Source organism: Antechinus flavipes, chromosome 6, assembly GCF_016432865.1.
Source record: "Antechinus flavipes isolate AdamAnt ecotype Samford, QLD, Australia chromosome 6, AdamAnt_v2, whole genome shotgun sequence".
In the NCBI taxonomy this organism is placed as follows: domain Eukaryota; kingdom Metazoa; phylum Chordata; class Mammalia; order Dasyuromorphia; family Dasyuridae; genus Antechinus; species Antechinus flavipes.
In genome coordinates, this window is record NC_067403.1 from 253896553 (window position 1) to 253915315 (window position 18763).

General features: G+C 58.7%; 2 protein-coding genes across 2 annotated transcripts; both read right to left on the reverse strand.

Moving 5' to 3' along the window:
* Nucleotides 1-392: 392 nt before the first annotated feature.
* On the reverse strand, nt 393-8490 carry TUT1 (terminal uridylyl transferase 1, U6 snRNA-specific). The gene is made up of 9 exons (XM_051966529.1): nt 8372-8490; nt 4262-4452; nt 3769-4084; nt 3523-3623; nt 2789-3243; nt 2292-2401; nt 2024-2134; nt 1751-1843; nt 393-1592 (listed from the first exon to the last, which is right to left on the reverse strand). The coding sequence occupies exons 1-9, from the start codon at nt 8451-8453 to the stop codon at nt 427-429; spliced, it is 2625 nt and encodes an 874-aa protein (XP_051822489.1). The 5' UTR covers nt 8454-8490; the 3' UTR covers nt 393-426.
* Nucleotides 8491-9529: 1039 nt separating this feature from the next.
* On the reverse strand, nt 9530-18221 carry MTA2 (metastasis associated 1 family member 2). Its single transcript, XM_051966530.1, has 18 exons — nt 18116-18221; nt 16735-16802; nt 16063-16156; nt 14510-14627; nt 14309-14372; nt 13365-13482; nt 13074-13176; nt 12822-12921; nt 12540-12728; nt 12351-12425; nt 12179-12237; nt 11919-12016; nt 11675-11814; nt 11248-11476; nt 11068-11157; nt 10854-10972; nt 10334-10470; nt 9530-10236 (listed from the first exon to the last, which is right to left on the reverse strand). The coding sequence occupies exons 1-18, from the start codon at nt 18141-18143 to the stop codon at nt 10071-10073; spliced, it is 1995 nt and encodes a 664-aa protein (XP_051822490.1). The 5' UTR covers nt 18144-18221; the 3' UTR covers nt 9530-10070.
* Nucleotides 18222-18763: the final 542 nt, after the last annotated feature.

Consider the following 18763-nt stretch of genomic DNA (forward strand, 5'->3'; position numbering starts at 1 on the left):
TTTGTTCTAAATTTTTTGAGCTCTACAAACTAATTCTGATAATACTGGTTGTTTTCCTGATATTTCTGCCTTCTGAATCCTACCTAGTCTCAGCCCATGATTTTTGTGATCTTTTGCTCTGTTTGTATTTTAAATGATTTGCCCTGACGACTGAGAGTGGCTGTTAGCTTTATCTGTAGAGTCTTTTAAAGTGGATATAAAGGGTAGGATTATGGAGAAAACCTTGCAAGTAAGTGAAAGTAAAGATGCCATTTTCCCCCAAAGGTCACATCCCTCCATGAAACCCCCAACTACAAATTCCTGGCTCGGCCCCAAAGCTGATAGCTTACTCAGGTTTGGCATTTCTCAGCCTCGCCCCAGGGCAGCGCCCCAAAGAAGGATCGGACACGAAGTTCATACAAAAGCCCTTTATTGTCCCCTCGTCCTTCAGTCACCTTTCTCACACCCGAGGACGGCCCGGACAGTTCGAGGTAGAAAGCCATGTAAAAAATGATGGAGGTCAGGGAACAGACCGTGAGGATCCTGGAGCTGGGTGAGCGTGAGAAAGGGGCCGGAGGGGCTGGTGGCTGCGGCGAAGGTGAGGAGGGGCCGCGGCGGCTCTGGCTCTGGGCGCTGCTTCCTGCTTTCCTGTGCTATCAGCTCCTGGGTCACCAGAGCCTCTGCCTGCAGCCAGCTCATTTCCCCTTTGGCTTGCTGCTGCAACTGCCTCCGGACCCTGCGCCGCCCGAGCCATACCCGGTGCCAGAGCGTACAGAGCCAGGTCCGTGCCGCCCCTGACCCCGTCTCCTCCCCCTGGACTGCTCCTACCTCTTCAGTCCCCGGGTTTTCCAAGGGCTTTACTTCCCTTTCCACCAAAGGCTGTCCAAGCCTGTGCAGCTGCTCCCCTGATGACCCAGGCTGGCCCTTCTCTCCCCCAGCCTCCAGTGCCAGCTCCTTCTCCCTCCCAGCCTCCAGGGCCAGCTCCTTCTCCCCCCCAGCCTCCAATGCCAGCTCCTCCTCCCCCGCAGCCTCCAGGGCTGGCTCTTCCACCCTGGCCTCTCCTTGGCGCCCCTCAGGTGTCTGTCCTTTCTCCCTCTCCAATCGTGGCCTTTTCCTCGGCGTCCCCCGGAGATGTGCATCCCCATCGCCGTCTCCTGGGCTCTGCCTCTTGCTGTTCCGCTCGACCTGGCAGCCCAGGGTTTCCTCTAACACCTGGCTGATAGCAGCGCAGAGCTGGGGGAAGGGGGCCGGGGGAAGGGGGATGGGAGTAACAGACAGCAGAGAGCTGGCAGAGCTGGGCTGCAGGAGAGGAAGCAGACCCCAGTCCCGGCCCCGGGGAGAACGACGCTGGAACTGGAGGCTTCGGCAGTAATTAGCCGATTCCCGACAACAGTTCTGGAGGCGACCGGCTACCCGGCTCGTCACGTTGGCTGCCACATTGTGACTCAGGTCAAAAGGGTCCTGTAGGTTCAGAGGGCCGAGACGCAGGCCCCCCCAGAGACCGGGGGGCAGGCCGTCAGCTACGGGCAGCGGCAGACCTTCCCTCAGAGACAGCAGTGAGCCTCGGAGCTCCCAGCTGGAGACACAGTCAAAGAACTGGGCCAGAAGGGAGGCTGTGAGGAGGCCAGATGAAAGTCACATGAAGGTGGGCTGTCCACCAAGGCCTTCCCAGGGGACAAGCTGGAGAGATGGGCTGCCCAGCCCTCCCGGCCCCTGGGCTCCCACCCGGCCCAGCCCCAACCAATCTCTTGGACTATCTCTGGGCACTTACGCAGGGACTCGGTGTTCGCGCTGGGCTCCAGGTGGGAGGCCTCCCCGGGGAAGCTGCAGTCCCAGCCATCCACCTCAACCCGTTCCTCCTCACCTGGGGACATGGGAGAGAAAGGGCAGCTCTAGCAAAGGTAGGAAAGAGGGAAAAGGGCCAGGAGGCAGATCTCCCCAGAGAAGTCACAATCACTAAAGACAGGACGAAGGCCTGTCCGCTGGGCAGATGGTGATATGGGCAGGGTGCGGGCATCCGAACCTCTGGCCAGGGAGCTCATACCTGCCATATGGGTGAGCCTTGTGAGGGAAGGCAGCACAGGAGGGTCCCGGGTTTGAAGAAAGTAGATCACCAAGAGAGTCAACGCATAATTGTTCAGAAGGGGGCCGCTCCCTGGGCAGAAAACCAAGACTCAGCGGGAGCCACGGAGAGCCTCCGAGGGCCCTCCCAGTCACAGCCCAGCCTGAAGCCCGCGGCCTGCAGCTCTACCAGTCCCTGCCTCTAGCTTGCCACGGAGCGAGGAACCGCTCACTTCCACCACCTTCCTTACCCGTCAGCCCTCGGCCCTGAGCCCAGCAGCGCAGGGTATAGACCAGGGGCCGCACCCGCCTGTCCAGGGCACAGCAGAGATTCAGGAACCGCGAGTTGTACAGTGCCAGCCTGAGACAGAGAGACCATGGAGATTCAGCAGGGGAACCTGGGCCTCCGATCCACACGCTTCTAGGCCTCTGCTGGCTTACAGGCTTCCCAGCCCCCAGAAAACTGCCCCATCCCCATTTCCCTCCCTGGGGCCAAGGCACCTTTGTTTGCATCTGTGCCCCTGGGATCCGGGACCCTGCTTTCAATGCAGTCGATGCCAAATTGACCCCGCAATGGAGCGCGAAGGCTACAAGTGAGGCCCTGGGCAGCAAGATGGCACGGGACGGGTCCAGAAGACCCAGAGCAGTGACAGGAAGGGCAGAAGAGGCCGGGAAAATGAGGGCCCAGAGAGGGTCCACAAGCTCCTGCTCCCCGAGGGACACGCTCTCAGCGAGGCCCCCAACGCACCTGTTACTGAGGGAGATGTCACCGTGAAGACCAGAGGGCCGGTGGCAGAATTTGACCACGGGGCGTCGAGCCGAGGGCACGGTCCAGACGCTGTGCACGCCGGGGACGCAGCCTCGGAGGACGGAGCCCACGAGTTCCAGCATGGCCTCTCCCTCCCCCTCCTCCCTCTTCAGGGATCCTCCAAGTTCCCAGGTCTTCCCCAAGTCCCTTTCTCCCACCTCCTCCTGGACAGGTGACATGGGGGGCAAGGACTGGGGAGAGGCCAGCGCCTCAGAGGCCAGAGCCGAGTCAGGGGTTGGAGGGGCTAGGGAGGAGGCGGGAGTTTCAGAGTCCTGGGGAGAAGCTGGGGCCGGAGAGTCTACAGGGGAAGCTGGGGAGGAGGCCAAGGCTTGAGGATCCAGTGGAGAAGCAAGGGCCGAGTCCAACGCCGGAGAGGCCGGGGCCTTCGGGTCCCGCTGTGGGGGAGAGTCAGGTTGGGCTGACCACCACCTCTCCCTCCACTCCCCCGAGCCCGCGTGCTACAGACCGAGCTACTCAGCAGCCCCGGCAAAGCAGGGACGTCGCCTCCCACCTCCAAAAGACAAGCTGCCTGCCTTAGAACCTACTTATCCTTTCTGTAAAGAGAGCACCGGGCCCAAACCCGAGAGAGCCGGGCTCCCACCCCATGGCTGACACAACCCTTGGGCCGCTCAGCCTCTTCCCCACCCACGGTACCTGGCTCTCAGATGCCTCACCTGGGGCCCCTCCAAATCCCCCAGATCCAGGAAGAGGTCAAGGTCACAGCCATGAACGTCAAAGCCGTTTGTCGAGGAGCCAAAGGGACGGACGACACAGCCTGGGTGGTGAGCAGAGCAGCGAGATCAGGGGACGCTCAGAGAGACGCCGGCTGTACAACTGAAGGGGCAGGACAGGCGCTCACAATGGAGGCACTGGGGAGCGGCTCCAGAGGCGGGGCGGTCCGAGGGCTGGGCAAGCCTTACCGGGGAAGAACTCTGTGAAGACCTCCTGCATCAGCGTCACCACAAGGCCGCGCAGCTGCCGCTCGGCCTCGGAAAGCTCCCGGAGGCCCACCAGCCTCAGCATCTGGGCCTCCACGTCTGGAGCCTCTGCCAGCCCCTGCATCAGCTGCTGGTCATCCGGGGGCGCCCCCCTGGGGGCCTTGGGAGCTGGAGTCTGGAATTCCTTCTGCTGCCGAGGCCGGACACGTAGCCGATGGCCACCGAGAGCGTGCTGGGGCTGGGACAAGACGGCGTCCCGGGCCCCGGTGTCCCCCATTTCAACGATAGCAAACACACCCTGTCGGGCCACAGCAGAGAACGGTCTTCAGCACCTTTTCCAGGCCAGGCCCAGCCGCCTCAGGCTCACCCATCCTGCCCCCCAGAGTCTCTCTTTCCCTGGATCTTACTCCCTTCCCCATCCACCACTGTCCCTAAACTTGGAAGTCCTGAGGCTTTTGCCAGGTCACTTCCCTACCTTGTCCTTGTCCATGACGATGCTGGCCACGGGCCCAAAGGCCTGGAAGTATTCAGAGAGCTGGGCCGGATCCAGGCCGCGGGGAAAGCCGCTGACAAACACACTCCGGAGGCCCTGGGCCCGGCGGGTAGCTCGAAGCTCTTCAAGGCGGCGATGCTTCTTGCCTGCCAGGTGGGCATCCAGGCTGGGCCCTGCAAGGTACACTCATTAAACACAGGTTGCTTCCCATCATGCAAATGAGTTTCAATCTGCATAGGGGAGAGAGCCAAAGTGCTTCAAGGAACAAGTGAACATTCAAACATTTTAACTGGGGAAATCTCAAAGGGACCTAGAACTCCCCCACCCCACCTCAGTCCTTTTACAGTTGAGGAAACTGAGGACTGGAGAACCTAGTGACTTGCAGAGGCTCACTTAGGGAGGAAGTGAGAGGGACACATCTGAAAGCAGGCTGTCTCCCTCCAAACAGAGTAGGCACAATTCTGGCAGTCCTGGCGGCGTGATGGAGGAAGGAGGGAGAGGAGAGACTAGGAGGGGTGAGGAGGAAGAGAAGGGACCCAAAATATTTGTGACTGGGCTGGGAGGCGAGAGCCTGGATGAGGAAAATGGCAGCTTTCCACCAACAGAAAGAGGGAGATTGGGAGATGAGGCCAGTTGGGCCAGGAGAATCATGGACTCTGCCCTGAACATGCTGAGATTGAACAGGAGAGATCCAGGGAAAGGGTCCTGCAGGAAGTCAGACGAGGAAGGAAGGACTAGTGCTCAAGGGACAGAAGCACATCAGAATGGGAATCTGGAACAATCTGCAGAGAGGAAATGATGGAAGCAGAACGTCCCAAAGAGAGCATTTAGAGAGAAGGGGGACATAGCCTCAAGATGTCCCCGCTCAGGGGAAGGGGAGGAGCTGCAAGATTCACACCCAGCCCCAGCTCAGCAGAGCTAACCCAGCAGTGACTGCGAGTGGGGCCCAGCAAGAAAAGGAATCGCCACCAAAATGTTCAAGAGCAGGTTCTAGGCAGACTGGAGTGTCTGTGGTAAACTGCACCCGGACAGGTTTTCAAGAAAGAACAATGAGAAAAGGCCATCGGGGACCCCTGGGAGAGCAACTTTGTAAACTGGTGGCCTCAGAAAGAACATGAACAGACAAATTTCAGATGAAGAAATTAAAGCCATTTCTAGTCATGTGAAAAAATGTTCCAAATCACTGATTAGAGAAATACAAATTATCTTAATAATTAAATCTTAATTAAGATAATTCTGAAGTACCACCTCACACATCAGGTTGGTTAAGATGACAGGAAAACAGGTTATTTTTACCTTCTGAATCCAGTTCTCCCTGTGCAACAAGAGAAGTGTTCGGTTCTGCACACATATATTGGATCTAGAATGTACTTTAGCATATTTAACATGTATAGGACGGCTTGCCATCTAGGGGAGGGGGTGAAGGGAGGGAACGGAAAAGTTGGAACAGAAGTGAGTGCAAGTCATAATGTAAAAAAATTTACCCAGGCATGGGTTCTGTCAATAAAAAGTTACAAAAAAAAAAAAAAAGATGATAGGAAAAGATAATATTTAATGTTGGAGGGGATGTGCGAAAACTGGAACATTAATACATTGTTGGTGGAGTTGTGAAAAGATCCAGTCACTCTGGAGAGCCATTGGAACGATGGCCAAAGGATTACCCTTTGATCCAGCAGTCTGTCTACTGGGTCTGTATCCCAAAGCGATCATAAAAAAGGGAAAAGACCCACATGTACAAAAAATGTTTGTGGCAGCCCTTTTTGTGGTGGCAAAGAGTAGATGGCCACCAATTGGGGAATGGCTGAATAAGCTGAGGTACACGAAGGTGATGGAATATTATTATTATTATTTTTTAAATAACTTTATATTGACAGAATCCATGCCAGGGTAATTTTTTACAGCATTATCCCTTGCACTCACTTCTGTTCTGATTTTTCCCCTCCCTCCCTCTCTCCACCCCCTCCCCAAGATGGCAAGCAGTCCTATACATGTTAAATAGGTGACAGTATATCCTAGATACAATATATGTTTGCAGAACCGAACAGTTGTCTTGTTGCACAGGGAGAATTGGATTCAGAAGGTAGAAATAACCCGGGAAGAAAAACAAAAATGCAAGCAGTTTCTATTCATTTCCCGGTGTTCTTTCTTTGGGTGTAGCTGCTTCTGTCCATCCTTGATCAATTGAAACTGAGTTAGCTCTCTTTAACAAAGAGATCCACTTCCATCAGAATACATCCTCATACAGTATTATTGTTGTATATAATGATCTCCTGGTTCTGCTCGTTTCACTCAGTATCAGTTCATGTCAGTCTCTCCAGTCCTCTCTGTATTCATCCCACTGCTCATTCCTTACAGAACAATAATATGGAATGTTATTGTTTTATAAAAATGATGAGGAGGCCGATTTTAGAAAGGCCCAAACTGATGCTGAAACAAGCAGGACCGGGAATCCATCGCACACAGTAACAGCAAGAACGAGGAATGATCAACTAGAACAACTTAGTTCTTCTCAGCGGTTCAGTGATCCGAGGCAATCCCAAGAGACTGGATGGAAAATACCATCTACCTCCAGAGAGAACCATGGAGACGGAACGTAAATCAACACATGCTGTGGTCACTTTTTTTCCCTTTTTCTCCTAGTTTTTTCTCTCTAGTGGTTTTTTCCTTTTGCTCTGATTTTTCTCTCCCTACATGAAATACATAAAAAATTGAATGAACATGTATAACAAAGGTTTTACCTATAATTGGGGAAAATTAAAAAAAAAAACAAGCTATATCGAGCTGGAATGTGAGGTGAAATGTGAATGAAAGAGAGGAAGACACAGAATGTCAGCTCAGGACAAGTCTTCAGGCTGGGGGAGGGTGAGGGGGGGCTCCCCAAGGAGCCGGGAGGAGGCAGCTGGGGGCACAGGCAGAGCCCCGGCCACAGAGGCCAGAGAAAAGACGAGGCTGCAGAAAGGTCTGGAGATGAGAGAGCTCAGGACAGAGCAGCTCAATGGGAGATCTCAAGCGGGAATCCGCCAGCCATGTCACAGGGTCTGTGAGCGATTCATAGCCGGACTGCCCTGCAGCAGCAAGAGCCCGGCCCAGACCAACTGACATGAAGCCGGGGCTTGCCGCCTGCGTGGGTCTGTGGTTTCTTTGAGCACAGTTCAGGGGCATAAAACAGGAGCGGAGCTGCCTGGGGGGGGGGGGCGGGGCAAGGCCGGGCATGGGCAGGGAGGGACAGGACAAGAGGTCACGTGTTCAAGTTTTATTTTAAGATCCAGGTTTTCTCTGGCTGCCCCTCCCCCCTGAGAAGACACATTCCCTGTTAGACTCGTGGCCACAGCGGGATGGCCGGAGGCGGACGGGCGCCTGTGGGGTATAGATCCAAACGCACTCCTGCAGGAGCCCTTCTGGGCTCAGGCCCTCTTCTTTATGGGGCCGAGGTCAGGGTTTGGGGGCTTGGCCGGGGCCGCCTAACCTGCCAGGGGGTCAGTGAGGTCCCTGGGACATGGGGGAAGGCCTGGGTCGGGGGGCAGACGGCCGGACCAGAACCCGAGCTGGCTGACTTGGATGTGGTCGCCTTGGGGGAAGGGCCGGCTGACCTCGATGCCAACTGACGGACCACCTGGCCCCATTTGCTGATGAGGGCACACCAGTAACTCGGGGATCCAGTGCTTCCCTCCCCAGCCTCGGTTTGCACCTCTGAACTCAGAGGGCTCCGCTGGGAGCTAACCGGCAGGCCACCCTGCACGTGGGGGCCGGAGGGCCCGAGTTCAAATCCAGGCTCGTCACTCTGAATAAGCCTTTTCCCCAAGTGCCTCAGTTCCCCCCTTGTAAAAGGAAGGATCGGGGCCAGCCGAGCCTCCGCACCCCAGCCGGGTCTCCGCCTTGGCCTGGACCCCTGACCTCGCGAGGGAGCGTGGCCCGGGAGCCTGTTAGGTAGGCGCCGCTTCGAATCCTATCTCAGAGCTAACTCCCCCGAGCCCTGGGTTTGCCGGCGGGGGCAATCAGGAGAGGCCCCGGGAGGCCGCGGGCAGGAGGCCCAAGCCCACTCCGCCCAGCCCGGGGGCTCCGTGACCCAGGCCCGCCACTCCGCCCCCTTACGATTAGCTGTGTTCACGTGGCAGAGGCAGCATCTGAAGCCCCCGCGCGGTAAAGCCTCCACATCCGGCTCAGTCGCCGCCATGGTTCCCGCTTCAAAACGGGACTGGACGCGACTTCCGCCACTACCGGAAGTGGGTCCCCGGACACCGCGAAATAAGAAGGCACTTCCGCCACTCTCGGGGAGCGGGAGGCTCGTTCGGCGGCATCCCTGACTGAAGCAGCGCACGCGGGGTCTCAGCCCCACCCCTCCCGGCTCATCTGCATACGGCAACGGGATTGGCTAGTTCTGAGGGGCGCCTGGCGTTGATTGGCCAAGGCCGAATATGAATATTCAAGAGCAACGGCCGAGCGGTCAGGATCTCGAACTGCCCGGGACTCCCGGCTCTGCGGGCCCCCATCCACCCCACCCCTCCATAGGCGACCCCGGCGGTCACCGGCTGGACCCCACGTGAGGGGAGGGCCACACCCCTGTCTCCGAGTCCCCGTGGGACGCCGCCACCGGGCAGCCGAGCCTGTTTGGCAGCTTCCGGCGGATGCCCCACCTCCGGACCCCCGTCCTGCCCGGAGCCCGAGAGGTGCCAGAGTGCCCCTCTGCCCCTCGGGCACTGGCGGTGGAACGGAGCCCCACGGGCCCGTGACCCGCTCGTGGGCTTCCCTTTTTCTCCTCAGCGGGCGGGATCCTAATCCTGCTGGTGAGGCAGCACGCCCACGCGAGACCCCGACCTCCAGGTGAGCGCCTGCTCGAGCCCGGGCCGCTCCCGCGCCAGGGCGTCACGTGGGGGAGTCCAGAAGGCCCCGGCTGCAGCTGCCCTCAATTGTTCACCAGAAAAATGGGCCCACGTGGGGGCAAAGCAGCTGCCGGGAGAGCAGAGCTCTTCCATCCCTCTTGCTCCTGGGCCAGACCTGGAGTCAGAGCCGGGGCATGGGGCCTCCCCAAGGATTCCTCCCCACCTCTAGCAGCCTCAGACTCGGCTTTCTCGGTCCCCCCACCCACCCACCCCCAAGGGTCGCTGGTCCATCCCATAGCGATCTCCAGCCCCAGTCCAGGGCCACGTGATGTGCCAAGGCCATGAGCAGGAAACCTTTCCTGGGGAGAAGCCCCCTGCTCCCCCCCTGCCCCTCCAGTCCCCCTCAGAGAGCAGCAGAGCCGGGAGGGGCTGAAGAAAAACAGCTTTTTATTTCTGTCGCTCTAAGAACGGATTACAGATTCCAAGGTTAAAAAACGGACAAAGGGTCTTTATTTCTGAGTTGGTGTACAAAAGGCGGGGCGTGGGGGAAGGGCAGGGGCGTGGGAGGGCCCGAGCCCACCTCCAAGCCCACCTGCGGGCAGCAAACCCGGAATTGGAAGAGAAACAAGACTGGAGACATGGCAGTGCCTGCCCCGCCCCTGCAGGGACCAGCTGGCACCCTCCTCTCCCCTCCCACACTCCCCAACAAGGAGAGGAAAAATTAAAAAAGTTTTAAAAAACCCTCCCCCCAAAAAACCTGCCCCAGGACTGAGTCCTCTGCACCCCCCAAACTGGCTATACCGTGGATTTCCCCAGGACCCGGAGAAGGTCAAGGAAGAGGCAGACTTGGTGTCTGAAGCTGGGGCGAGCACTGCGATCCCCTCCCAGGGGAGGCGGATGCCCCCGGCCCTGGCACGGCAGGGGGGCCGGGGGCCACCCTCCCATCTGCTCCTCCCTTCCCCCAAGGACGCTTAATCCTCCAGGACAATAGGCTCATTGGTGCTGGCAGGGTGTGGGGGTAAAGGGGGAGGAATCGGGGCCCGGACCGGAGGCAGTGGCGGCTTCACCTTCAAGGGCAAGTTGGGCCTGCGTGCGGCCCGCCGCATTTCCAGGTGAGTCAAGGCCTTCCGTAATGCCCTGGTGGGGGAAGAGGAGGGCAGAGGCTCAGAGACCGCAGGTGCCGTCCCCTCCCCATGGGCCACCCCGCGTCCCACACTGCCCAACTGCCCACTACCTGGTATCTTTTGTGGCCACAAATACCACCGGGTTGGGGGCATCTGCGGGGTTCAGCTTCTGCCGCTTGGCTGCCGGCTGTGTGCTTGATCGAATCCCTGAGGTGAGGGGCCTCCCGTTGGCTGAAAATGGAACCACCTAGAAAAGGGGAAGGGGAGTTTTCCAGAACTCGGCCAGGACCCTCAGCTGGACTCCACACCCGGCCCATGGCCTCCCAACTCCTCTTCTGAGTGAGCCAAGGGTCAGGGAGCACTGCCTTACGAGAGCTGAAAGCCAGGAGGTACAGGGTAAAAACACGGCCTGAAGTCAAGGAGACCCTAGTGCAAATCCAGCCTCTGACATGCGCTGTGTGACCCTGGACAAGTCCCTGAACTGTCTGTCTCAGTTTCCCCTCAGTGGGACTGCTGCTGCTTCCAAGACCTCGGAGGCCCGGCGCACCAAGGAGAAAGACGAGGCTCTGGAAAGCTCCCCCCTCTCCCCACCCCCATCTGTGGGCAGCCTGAGTCTGGGTCCCCACTCACACTCTCATAGGCACGTTTCACCACAATGCCCCCCAAGCTCCGGTTCTGGGTCATTTGGTTCCTATTGATCGGTGTCTTTGTGCCTCGTGGCGTTTTTGGTTTCAGAGGAGCCTGAGCCGCTGCAGGGGAGAGAGAAGGAGGCAGGCCTTCTTGAAGCCCCAGGGCCCTCACCGGTCCCTGCCCCACCTTGTCTTATCGTCCCCCTGCCCCGTACCGAGGTCTTTGACGATGGTGGCCAGGGGCAATCGCACCAGGGGGTGAATCTTGAGAGGTGTCTTGGCTGCCTTGGGGAGCCGGATGGAACCTACAACACAAAAGAGTTTCCCGGTGTGGGTGACCGCCCGCCCCAGCCTGGCAGGGCCCAGCCACCTTAGGGCACCGCCCCCAGGCTCACATTCGGCCTTGATGGCGTTGGCGTTGATGGGGGCATAGGGTCGGCGGGCGGCCCTCCTCGGCTGCAGCAGATCCCTGCACATGCGCCGGGCGAGACGGGTCAGCTTGGTCGTCTGCAGCAGAAACGTCTGCCTGTTCTTGGCCAGCAGCTTGGCCCGGTTGGCGCTGGTTGTGTACGGAGAAAGGCTCTGGGCCTCGGGGCGAGATAAGTGGCCCCGGGAATGCGGCTCCTGGTGGAAGGAGGAAACACAGCATCAACGGTGAGCTCCGCCGCCCCGGCCTTCTGGGCCAGGCCCGCCCCCACCTGCCGTATCCGCCAACCCAGGGGAACAGGCCCAAAGCTGCCGGGCATCCGCGTGGGCCGGCAGCTTGCTCGAGCTCTTGTCTTCTCGGCCCATTCCGTAAAGCCCCAAACCCGAGCTCCTTACGGTAGTACCCCGTGCCGCCCCCTCCAGCTGCGTCGGCGTCTTCAGCCCCCCGTACTTCTTCCAGTAGATCCAACAAGAGGCACAGAGGCGGCACTGCATGTTGGGGGGGCCCCACGCATACCACTGGGCCGACTGGGTGGCTGGAGAACACAAATGGGTCAGCTGGGAGGTGGTGTTCAGAAGGGATGAGCCCGGCTCCCCATGGCTCGGAGGCAGCGCAGCCCCCGCCGGCCCCGACACTCACTGTGGCAGCTCTCGCAGGTCAGCCCCTTCTGGAATCCGGCCCCATTCATGCCAGGCTTGGACCCCACAGAGATGATCTGGTTCGGATTCGGCTTAGTGCTGGGGGCACAGAGGATGGGAGAATGGAGGCACAGGATGCTTCCCGCCACCAGGGGTGGACAGCTTTTCACCCCTCCCAGCCCAAGACGGTTCTGGTCCGCTCCAGATCAGACAAGGAAAGGAAGGTGCCCACTCCCCTGGTGCCCACCCGCCGCCACTTACTAGGTAGGGATGTAGACCTGTTTCAGTTTACTGTCGGCTTCAGCTGCTTTTAACCTTTTCTGTGGGTGAGAGAAGGGAGACACCAGTGTGGGGATGGTCCTAGGCTTGGGGCTCCCCGCCCCCACCAGCGGCTGTGGGCCCCCCTTCCAGGCTCCCCAGCCCAATTCTTCACCTGCTGGATGTAGCGGTCAGTGGTTTTCCACATGTAATAGAACTGGACGATACTGGCGAGAGACTTCCAGGGGAGCTGGGGAGGTGATGCAGAGTGAGCTGGCGCCCTCGCCCGAGGACCCCGAGCCCCTCGCTGCTGCGGCGGCGGCGGCTGCGGCCTAACCTAGCCCGTCTCAGCCTCACTACTCACAAAGTCCTGACGGATATCATTGAAATCCTTGCCATATTTCTCCAGCGCCTCCTCGAAGAGCATGGCCTCTGAGGCCGACCACTCCTCCATCTCGTCCCGACACAGCACGGGGCCGCCCTGGGGCACCAGCGTGGACATGGCTTTGGCCAGGTCGTAGCCATTGCGCTGGAGAGTGTCCATGGCGTGGAACTGCAATGGGGGCAACATCACGTCAGGCCCCTGGGGCACAGCCCGGGCCCCGGCCTCCCCCTGCCCTCACCAACCCAGCCAGCAGCCGCTCACCAGAGTGATGTCTCGGGAGGCAGCTGCTGCACTCATGTGCAGACTCGGCTGCCGAATGGAGCTGCTGCAGTCCAGGGCCCTGGCGAAGGTGCCCACGGCACTAGGGGAGGAACAGCGGGTCACTGAGGCAGGAGGAGGCTTTGAGGAAAGGGGAAGAGAAGGAGGGAAACCGCCCAGCCTCCAGGATGCCAACCGGGACCAAGAGAGGGTCCACCTCCCCCCACCTCGCCCAGTCACCCACCCAGCCCTCACCGGGCCACAACGAGGAACTGGTCGATCTGCCGGTCGGTCAAGGGGTTGTCTGGATCCCAGACTTTCATTTCCATCTTCTGCTGATTTCGATTATCAGACTCGCCTGGAAACAAGAAGAAAGCGGTCAACACAAGAGAGAAAGGGGGAGGGGGCACTCTGGCTTCCCCATCCTTGCTGAGCAGTGCCCCCTTGCCCACATTCTGCTCAACCACTCCGAGATCTCTGGCTTTTCTTCCCCCTCCCCATGGACTGGGCCTCTCTGTCCCTCCGACCTCGACAGTCAGGTCTCACCTTCGGCCAGCCGCTCGGGGATCTCCGCTTGGTACTTGCAGCCCACCCGGATCTCGCCCTGGTCGGCCAGAAGCGTTTTTTGCACGGGGTCAAACACCAAGGAGTAGAAGAAGCAGTCCTGGAGCAGAGGATGGTGGGAAGTGGCTAAAGTGAGCCTTCCCCTCCCTCTCCCCTGCCCAGCTGATCCCCGGGTCAGACTGAAGCACCAGCCACTCCCAGAGTCCTCGAGCTCCCCAACTGCCGCCCCCTCACTCCTATAGCCATTGCCACCTTTCAGCATCTCCTCCCCGCTTCTGTCTCCTCTCCCAGCCACAGGCTGGCTCAGGCCGTCAGCACCCTTCCCTCGACCACTGCACTGGCCTCCTTGTTAACCTCTCTGTCTCTCCAACCCAGCCTCCACAGAGCCATCAAGCTTCTTTTCTTAAGAAAAAAATCCCCAGCTTTTCCATGTCGCCCAAATTCAACTGATTTCCCAACAACTTTAGGATGAAATGTGAACTGTCTATTTGGCGCTTGAGCTCCTAAACTTGCCTTTCCAACTTTACTCTCTCTCCCTTCCCCATCCTGCATTGCCTGGCTCGGCCCAATCTGCTGCCCCGCTGTTCCTTCATGTGTATCTCAGGATGTCTGCCCCCTCAGCACTGGCACTGCCCCAGCCGGGCACTCTCTCGCCTCTCAGAATCCCACGTTTCCTTACGACCCAGCCCAAGTAACAGTTCCTAAATCAAGTATTTCCAGAGCCTCCAATCACCACAAACATAAATCGGCTTTAGCCATTTTGCCTGAATCTCATCATACACGTGTGTGCTTTGATGTCACCCGAGCAGCCCCACCCCGGTGGCCACCTGTCGACCCCTCCACACCTGTCCGCTCTGTGTTGGTTCTCCCCCCACAGTGGTACTCCCCAGGCCCCTCCCTTCTGCCCACACGGCCCTCTCGGTCACCTCCTTCTCCAGGTACTGGCTCAGGATGTCCGTTTCATTCAGTAGCGTCACACTGCATTTCCCACTGCAAGAAGGGAAAGAGGTCCACAATCCCCACATTTTATCCTCCATGAGGCTCCCCGCCCTTGCCTTTTCCCATCTAAAGTGAAGGAGTAGGAGCAGGAAAGAAACCTGGAGAAATCCCTGTGCCCTGTCCCCTACCGTATGTGGGTGGCTGGCAACGATTCAAACTGTCTAGAAAGGAAAAGCTCCCGGTGCTTCAGCTGGTGCCTCTGCTGCTCCGAGACTCCGGGCTGCTTGGACTCCTCCTCAAATTCCCCTGGGAAAGGAAAGAGAATCAAGGGCAGCTGGGGAGGGGAAGCGAGGGGGGGCCCCTTATGTCTGTCTCTCGTTCCTGCCTGCCTCCCTCCTACCTTCCCTCCATTACACGCTTGCCCCAATGCGGCTTCAGCCCCAATGCTCGGGATTCCAAGCTGTTACGGTCCCGGATCTCCCCTCTCCCCCCTAAGGTAACTTCAGAAGCTCCTCCCAGAACCTAGAGTTGATGCTAAGACAGAAGCAACCTCTGTTCTACTTCAGTTGCCAACAGGAATAAAAAGCCAGAGAAGTGATACCGAGCTACCCCTGCCCAGACTCGAGGCAGACTCCCGATGCCCACACCAGCATGGCCACAAGCCTCGCTTGCTCTTTGTCTGGCTCGCAGCCATTGCCTTACAGGGAGAAGCTTCCACCCCAATATCTCACTATCCCTCCCCCACCCAAAGCCCTAGGCTGGCCAAGAAGCCCAGTTGTAAAGGGTTAACACGGATGGGCGCCAAGCAAAGGAGAAAGGGGTAGGATAGCAACAAGCCCAGGCCCATTGGCCATTGTTCCAACTACCAGGGAAAAGGGGGGTGCGGGAGGAGTTCGCAGCTGACTCCTCCCCTTGCCTCCCTGCTCCGGAAACCATGGCTAAGGCAGGGGGACCACACCCCCCAAACCCCTTCTGATTGGACAAAGCCAAGGTCAGCCCCTGCCAGATGGGGCAGTAAACCCCAAGGGGCTATGAAACTTGGAGAGCCTTGTTCCCCATTAACCCTTTAGCGCTAGAACCTTGGTCTAAGAGGTTGAAAATAGAAACATCATCTGTCAATAAAAAGTTATAATTATTAAAAAAAAATAGAAACATCAATGGAGGGGGGGGCAAAGAGCTCAAAAAGGAAAAGGGGGAAGAATGCTAGAGATGAACAGTTAATGGAAAGCGGAGGGAGGAAAAAAGGGAAGCAAGGGATGGAGAAAATGGCAAAGAAAGAGGGAGGAGAACCAACAGAAGGAAGATGAAAAAGGGAAAGAGAAAGTTCTTCCTCTTGCCAAAACTACCCTTATGACCTGCACAGTCAAATGCTTCAGTATTTAAACAAACCACCTCCCTTACTTGCCAAGGCAGGACACATTGGGGGTTTTGATCCTTCCTTTCCTCTTCACTTCCCCAAAACATTCAGTCCATAACTCTACTTCATTCAAAATTTATTTTCAAGTCCCTATTTCTTCATGACTAGGTTCATTGTTTGCGCTCCCCCCACAACCTCTCATAGCTCCCAGCTATTATCTTCCCCACCTCATCTTGGCTCTTATCACATTCCTCTTCTGAGCTACTTTTCTGACACAGGAGACAAAACCCAACCCCCCTCCCCACCTTGGTCACAAAACCCAAGGAAACACCTAGAGACTGGCCAAGGCCCAAGAATATGAAGGGAGGGGGAGAAAAGACTTACTGGCATTGCTGTCAGCCAAGCTATTGAGGCTGCTAGAGATATCCCGTCTCCGGAAAAGGCAGACGACCTTCGCCTCCACATTCCCATTTGCAGTCTAGAAAGAAAAGGCAAAGTGGTGGAAATGTGTTAGAGGAAAATAGAACTGTCTAAGGAAGAAGAGCCCGTCACAGGAAACGTATTTTCTAAGCGCTCACTAGTATAACCTCAAGAAATTGTGAATCTAAGCACGAGGAGGGGTCTCCCAAGTCCCCTCTCACCAAGGACTTCAGCACTAGGCCAGGGTCAAAATAAACCCAGCCAGGACACTACAGGATGCCTGAGACAGCAACACGAGGGGAAGAGGCGCAAGGTCCTCCCTTCCAACCACCAGAGAATGAGCCAATATTGTCTAAAAGGGATCAGCTGGAGGCGCCAGTATGGAGAAAGTGGCTATTTCCTGAGGTGGCCCTTGTTACTCCTGGACAGCTCTAGGAACCAGAGCTGCTTATTAAGAAGCTGGTCCTCACAGTGAGCTCAAATACACCTTTCCCTAATTTCTGTCCTTCCAGGCCAGGCCGAGCACAAAAGAAGCCCATGTGTTCCTAGACTAATGTTCAGCTCGAGGTCTCCTAGGCCCATTGATCCCCCCCTTCCCCCCCCTCCCACTCACTTATTCCACTTATTCTCTCTCACCTTATTGAGCTCCTCAATCCTTCTCACCAGGTAAGGATTGCTCGAAGAGTTCTCAAAATAGACGTAATCTGCAGTGGGGAAGAGCCAAAGCCCTGAGTTGGAGGAAGTTCCTTAAGCTCGAGGGAATTGAATGAGGGAGAGGGGATGCAAGATGAAAAAAGGAAAAGGGGGGGGGGGGTAAAAATCCCTTGAAAAGGAGGGGAAGAAGCGGGAATGATGAAGGAAAAACTTGGAACTGAACTCAAGTAAAAGCAGCAGCCAGGAGAGCCCTCGCATCCCTCCCTGTGACTCAACCAACCAATCAGCACTCGCTGTGTCCTAAACACCGAAGATACAAAGAGAAAACCAGCTAATCCCTACTCTCAGCCCAAAGACCCCAAGTATCTTTGCAAAGACAAGAAGGGACGGTTGACCAAAAATGAGGGGACACCAGTGGGGGTCCACGGGCACCTGAAGCTGTCTCTCAAGCACGGAGGGGCTCCAGCCCTGGCCAGCCCCACTTCTCCATGTTCCCGGAGGACAACCCCCCCCCCCCATCCCCGCTTTCCCTTCCCACAGAGGCCGGGCCTGGGTTAGCGCTTTGGGGACAGGGGCTGGGTGTCCCTGGGACCCCAGCGCGGGGGAGGGCGGGGGGGCGGTGGATAAGGCGAGGGCACGGTTTAGAGCCGGAAATACAGACTTCAAAGAGAACCCCGACACAAACAGAAAGAGACCCGGGGCCCGGAGAAAGTTCTTGGGCTGCGCCAGAGGAAAGGGGCCCCGAGTTCCCTTCGCGGGTAAACTCACAGCTCTGCTCCCCACCCCCACCCCCACCGAAACTCCGCTGGGCCCCACTCCAGCCCGGGGCGGCACTATCGCCACGGAAGATCAGCACGAGCTCCGCCTGGGGCGCTATCTCCAAAGGGGATCTGGGGCAAGGAGTGCCTGGGGGGCGCATCCCTAGCACCATGGAGGGGGTGCTGTTGGGACGTTGTCCAACACTAAAGGTGCTACACCAGTCCAGGCAAAGCGTGCGAGCGCTGATAGTTACTCAGTCGCTGCCCAACATCTCGGAGTCCCGAGCGCGTGGAGGGAAGGGGGCCTTCACCCCGGGCCCCCAGCAGCGGCTCTAGCGGTCAAGTTCATCCCTCGAGGTCTCACCGCCCTGCCCAGTTCCCGCTTGGGACCCCTGAGACCCAACGGGGGGTGGGGGGCGCGCATGCGCCCTCTCCTACCGGGACCCCCAACAAGGCTCCCCATATGCGCATGCGCCCTCTCATGTCGAGTCCCCCCCCACCCGCGGTCTACGAGTCCCCCCCCCCACCTCGATCTCCCATTCCCTCGGCCCGGTCCCGGGAACTCGGTTCCGGTTCCGGCGGGACCGCGGGTGCGCGGTACTCACCCCCCACCCGGTACATGTTGGCCGCCATGGCCGCTCGATGGGGCCCGTGGGCACCCGGCTCGGCCGCAGGGAGGCCCCGGCGCTGCTCGGCCCTGTTCGGCGCCCCGGCCCCGGCCCCGGCCCCGCCGCCTCCTCAGCCCCGGCTCATCCCGCGCCGCCTCTTCCGTCGTCGCCGCCGCCGCCTCCCGCCCAGGACGCGCCGAGGCCGGCGCCGGGCCCCCGCGGCTGCTTCCGGCCACCTGGCTCCGCGTCCCGGGTCCCGCGCGGTTCGGTTCGTCCCGACTGAGCCCTGCCTCAGCGCCGAGCCCTTCCGGAACCCTTCCGGCTGCGCCCGAAGGACGGGCGCCCGCGCTTCGGCCACTTCCGGAGGCGCTTCGGCTTTTTCCGGCCTGGGGCCTCTGGCGCTCGGGCATTTCCGCCAGCCCCGGCCGAGAGGGGCGGGGCCAGGAGGGAGGGGAGGGGCGGGGCCCGGGCTTTAACCCTTTCCTCGCCTTTGCCTCTGCACCCGGCACGTGGCCACGGGAAGGATCTTGGGGCCAGATATTTGCATGGCCTTTGCTTTTCATTTGCATGGGCCGGCTCTCCTCTTCCTCTTAGGTCTAGCCTCGGCCCTGGGACCGCTGCTCCCCGCCCCCGGGTCCGTTAGGG

What these genes read in the sequence shown, in the direction of transcription:
- TUT1 (XM_051966529.1), bottom strand. Translation starts at nt 8,453, where the DNA reads ATGGCGGCGACTGAGCCGGATGTGGAGGCTTTACCGCGCGGGGGCTTC. An exon ending in CCACGTGAACACAGCTAATC is followed by an intron (nt 4,453 to 8,371) that starts GTAAGGGGGCGG and finishes TGTACCTTGCAG; the next exon opens with GGCCCAGCCTGGATGCCCAC. An exon ending in GACATCTCCCTCAGTAACAG is followed by an intron (nt 2,402 to 2,788) that starts GTGCGTTGGGGG and finishes TCTCTGTCTCAG; the next exon opens with GCTGGCACTGTACAACTCGC.
- MTA2 (XM_051966530.1), bottom strand. Translation starts at nt 18,143, where the DNA reads ATGGCGGCCAACATGTACCGGGTGGGGG. An exon ending in CCTCCCGAGACATCACTCTG is followed by an intron (nt 12,729 to 12,821) that starts GTGAGCGGCTGC and finishes CCCCCATTGCAG; the next exon opens with TTCCACGCCATGGACACTCT. An exon ending in CAGGTCTACATCCCTACCTA is followed by an intron (nt 12,017 to 12,178) that starts GTAAGTGGCGGC and finishes CTGTGCCCCCAG; the next exon opens with CACTAAGCCGAATCCGAACC.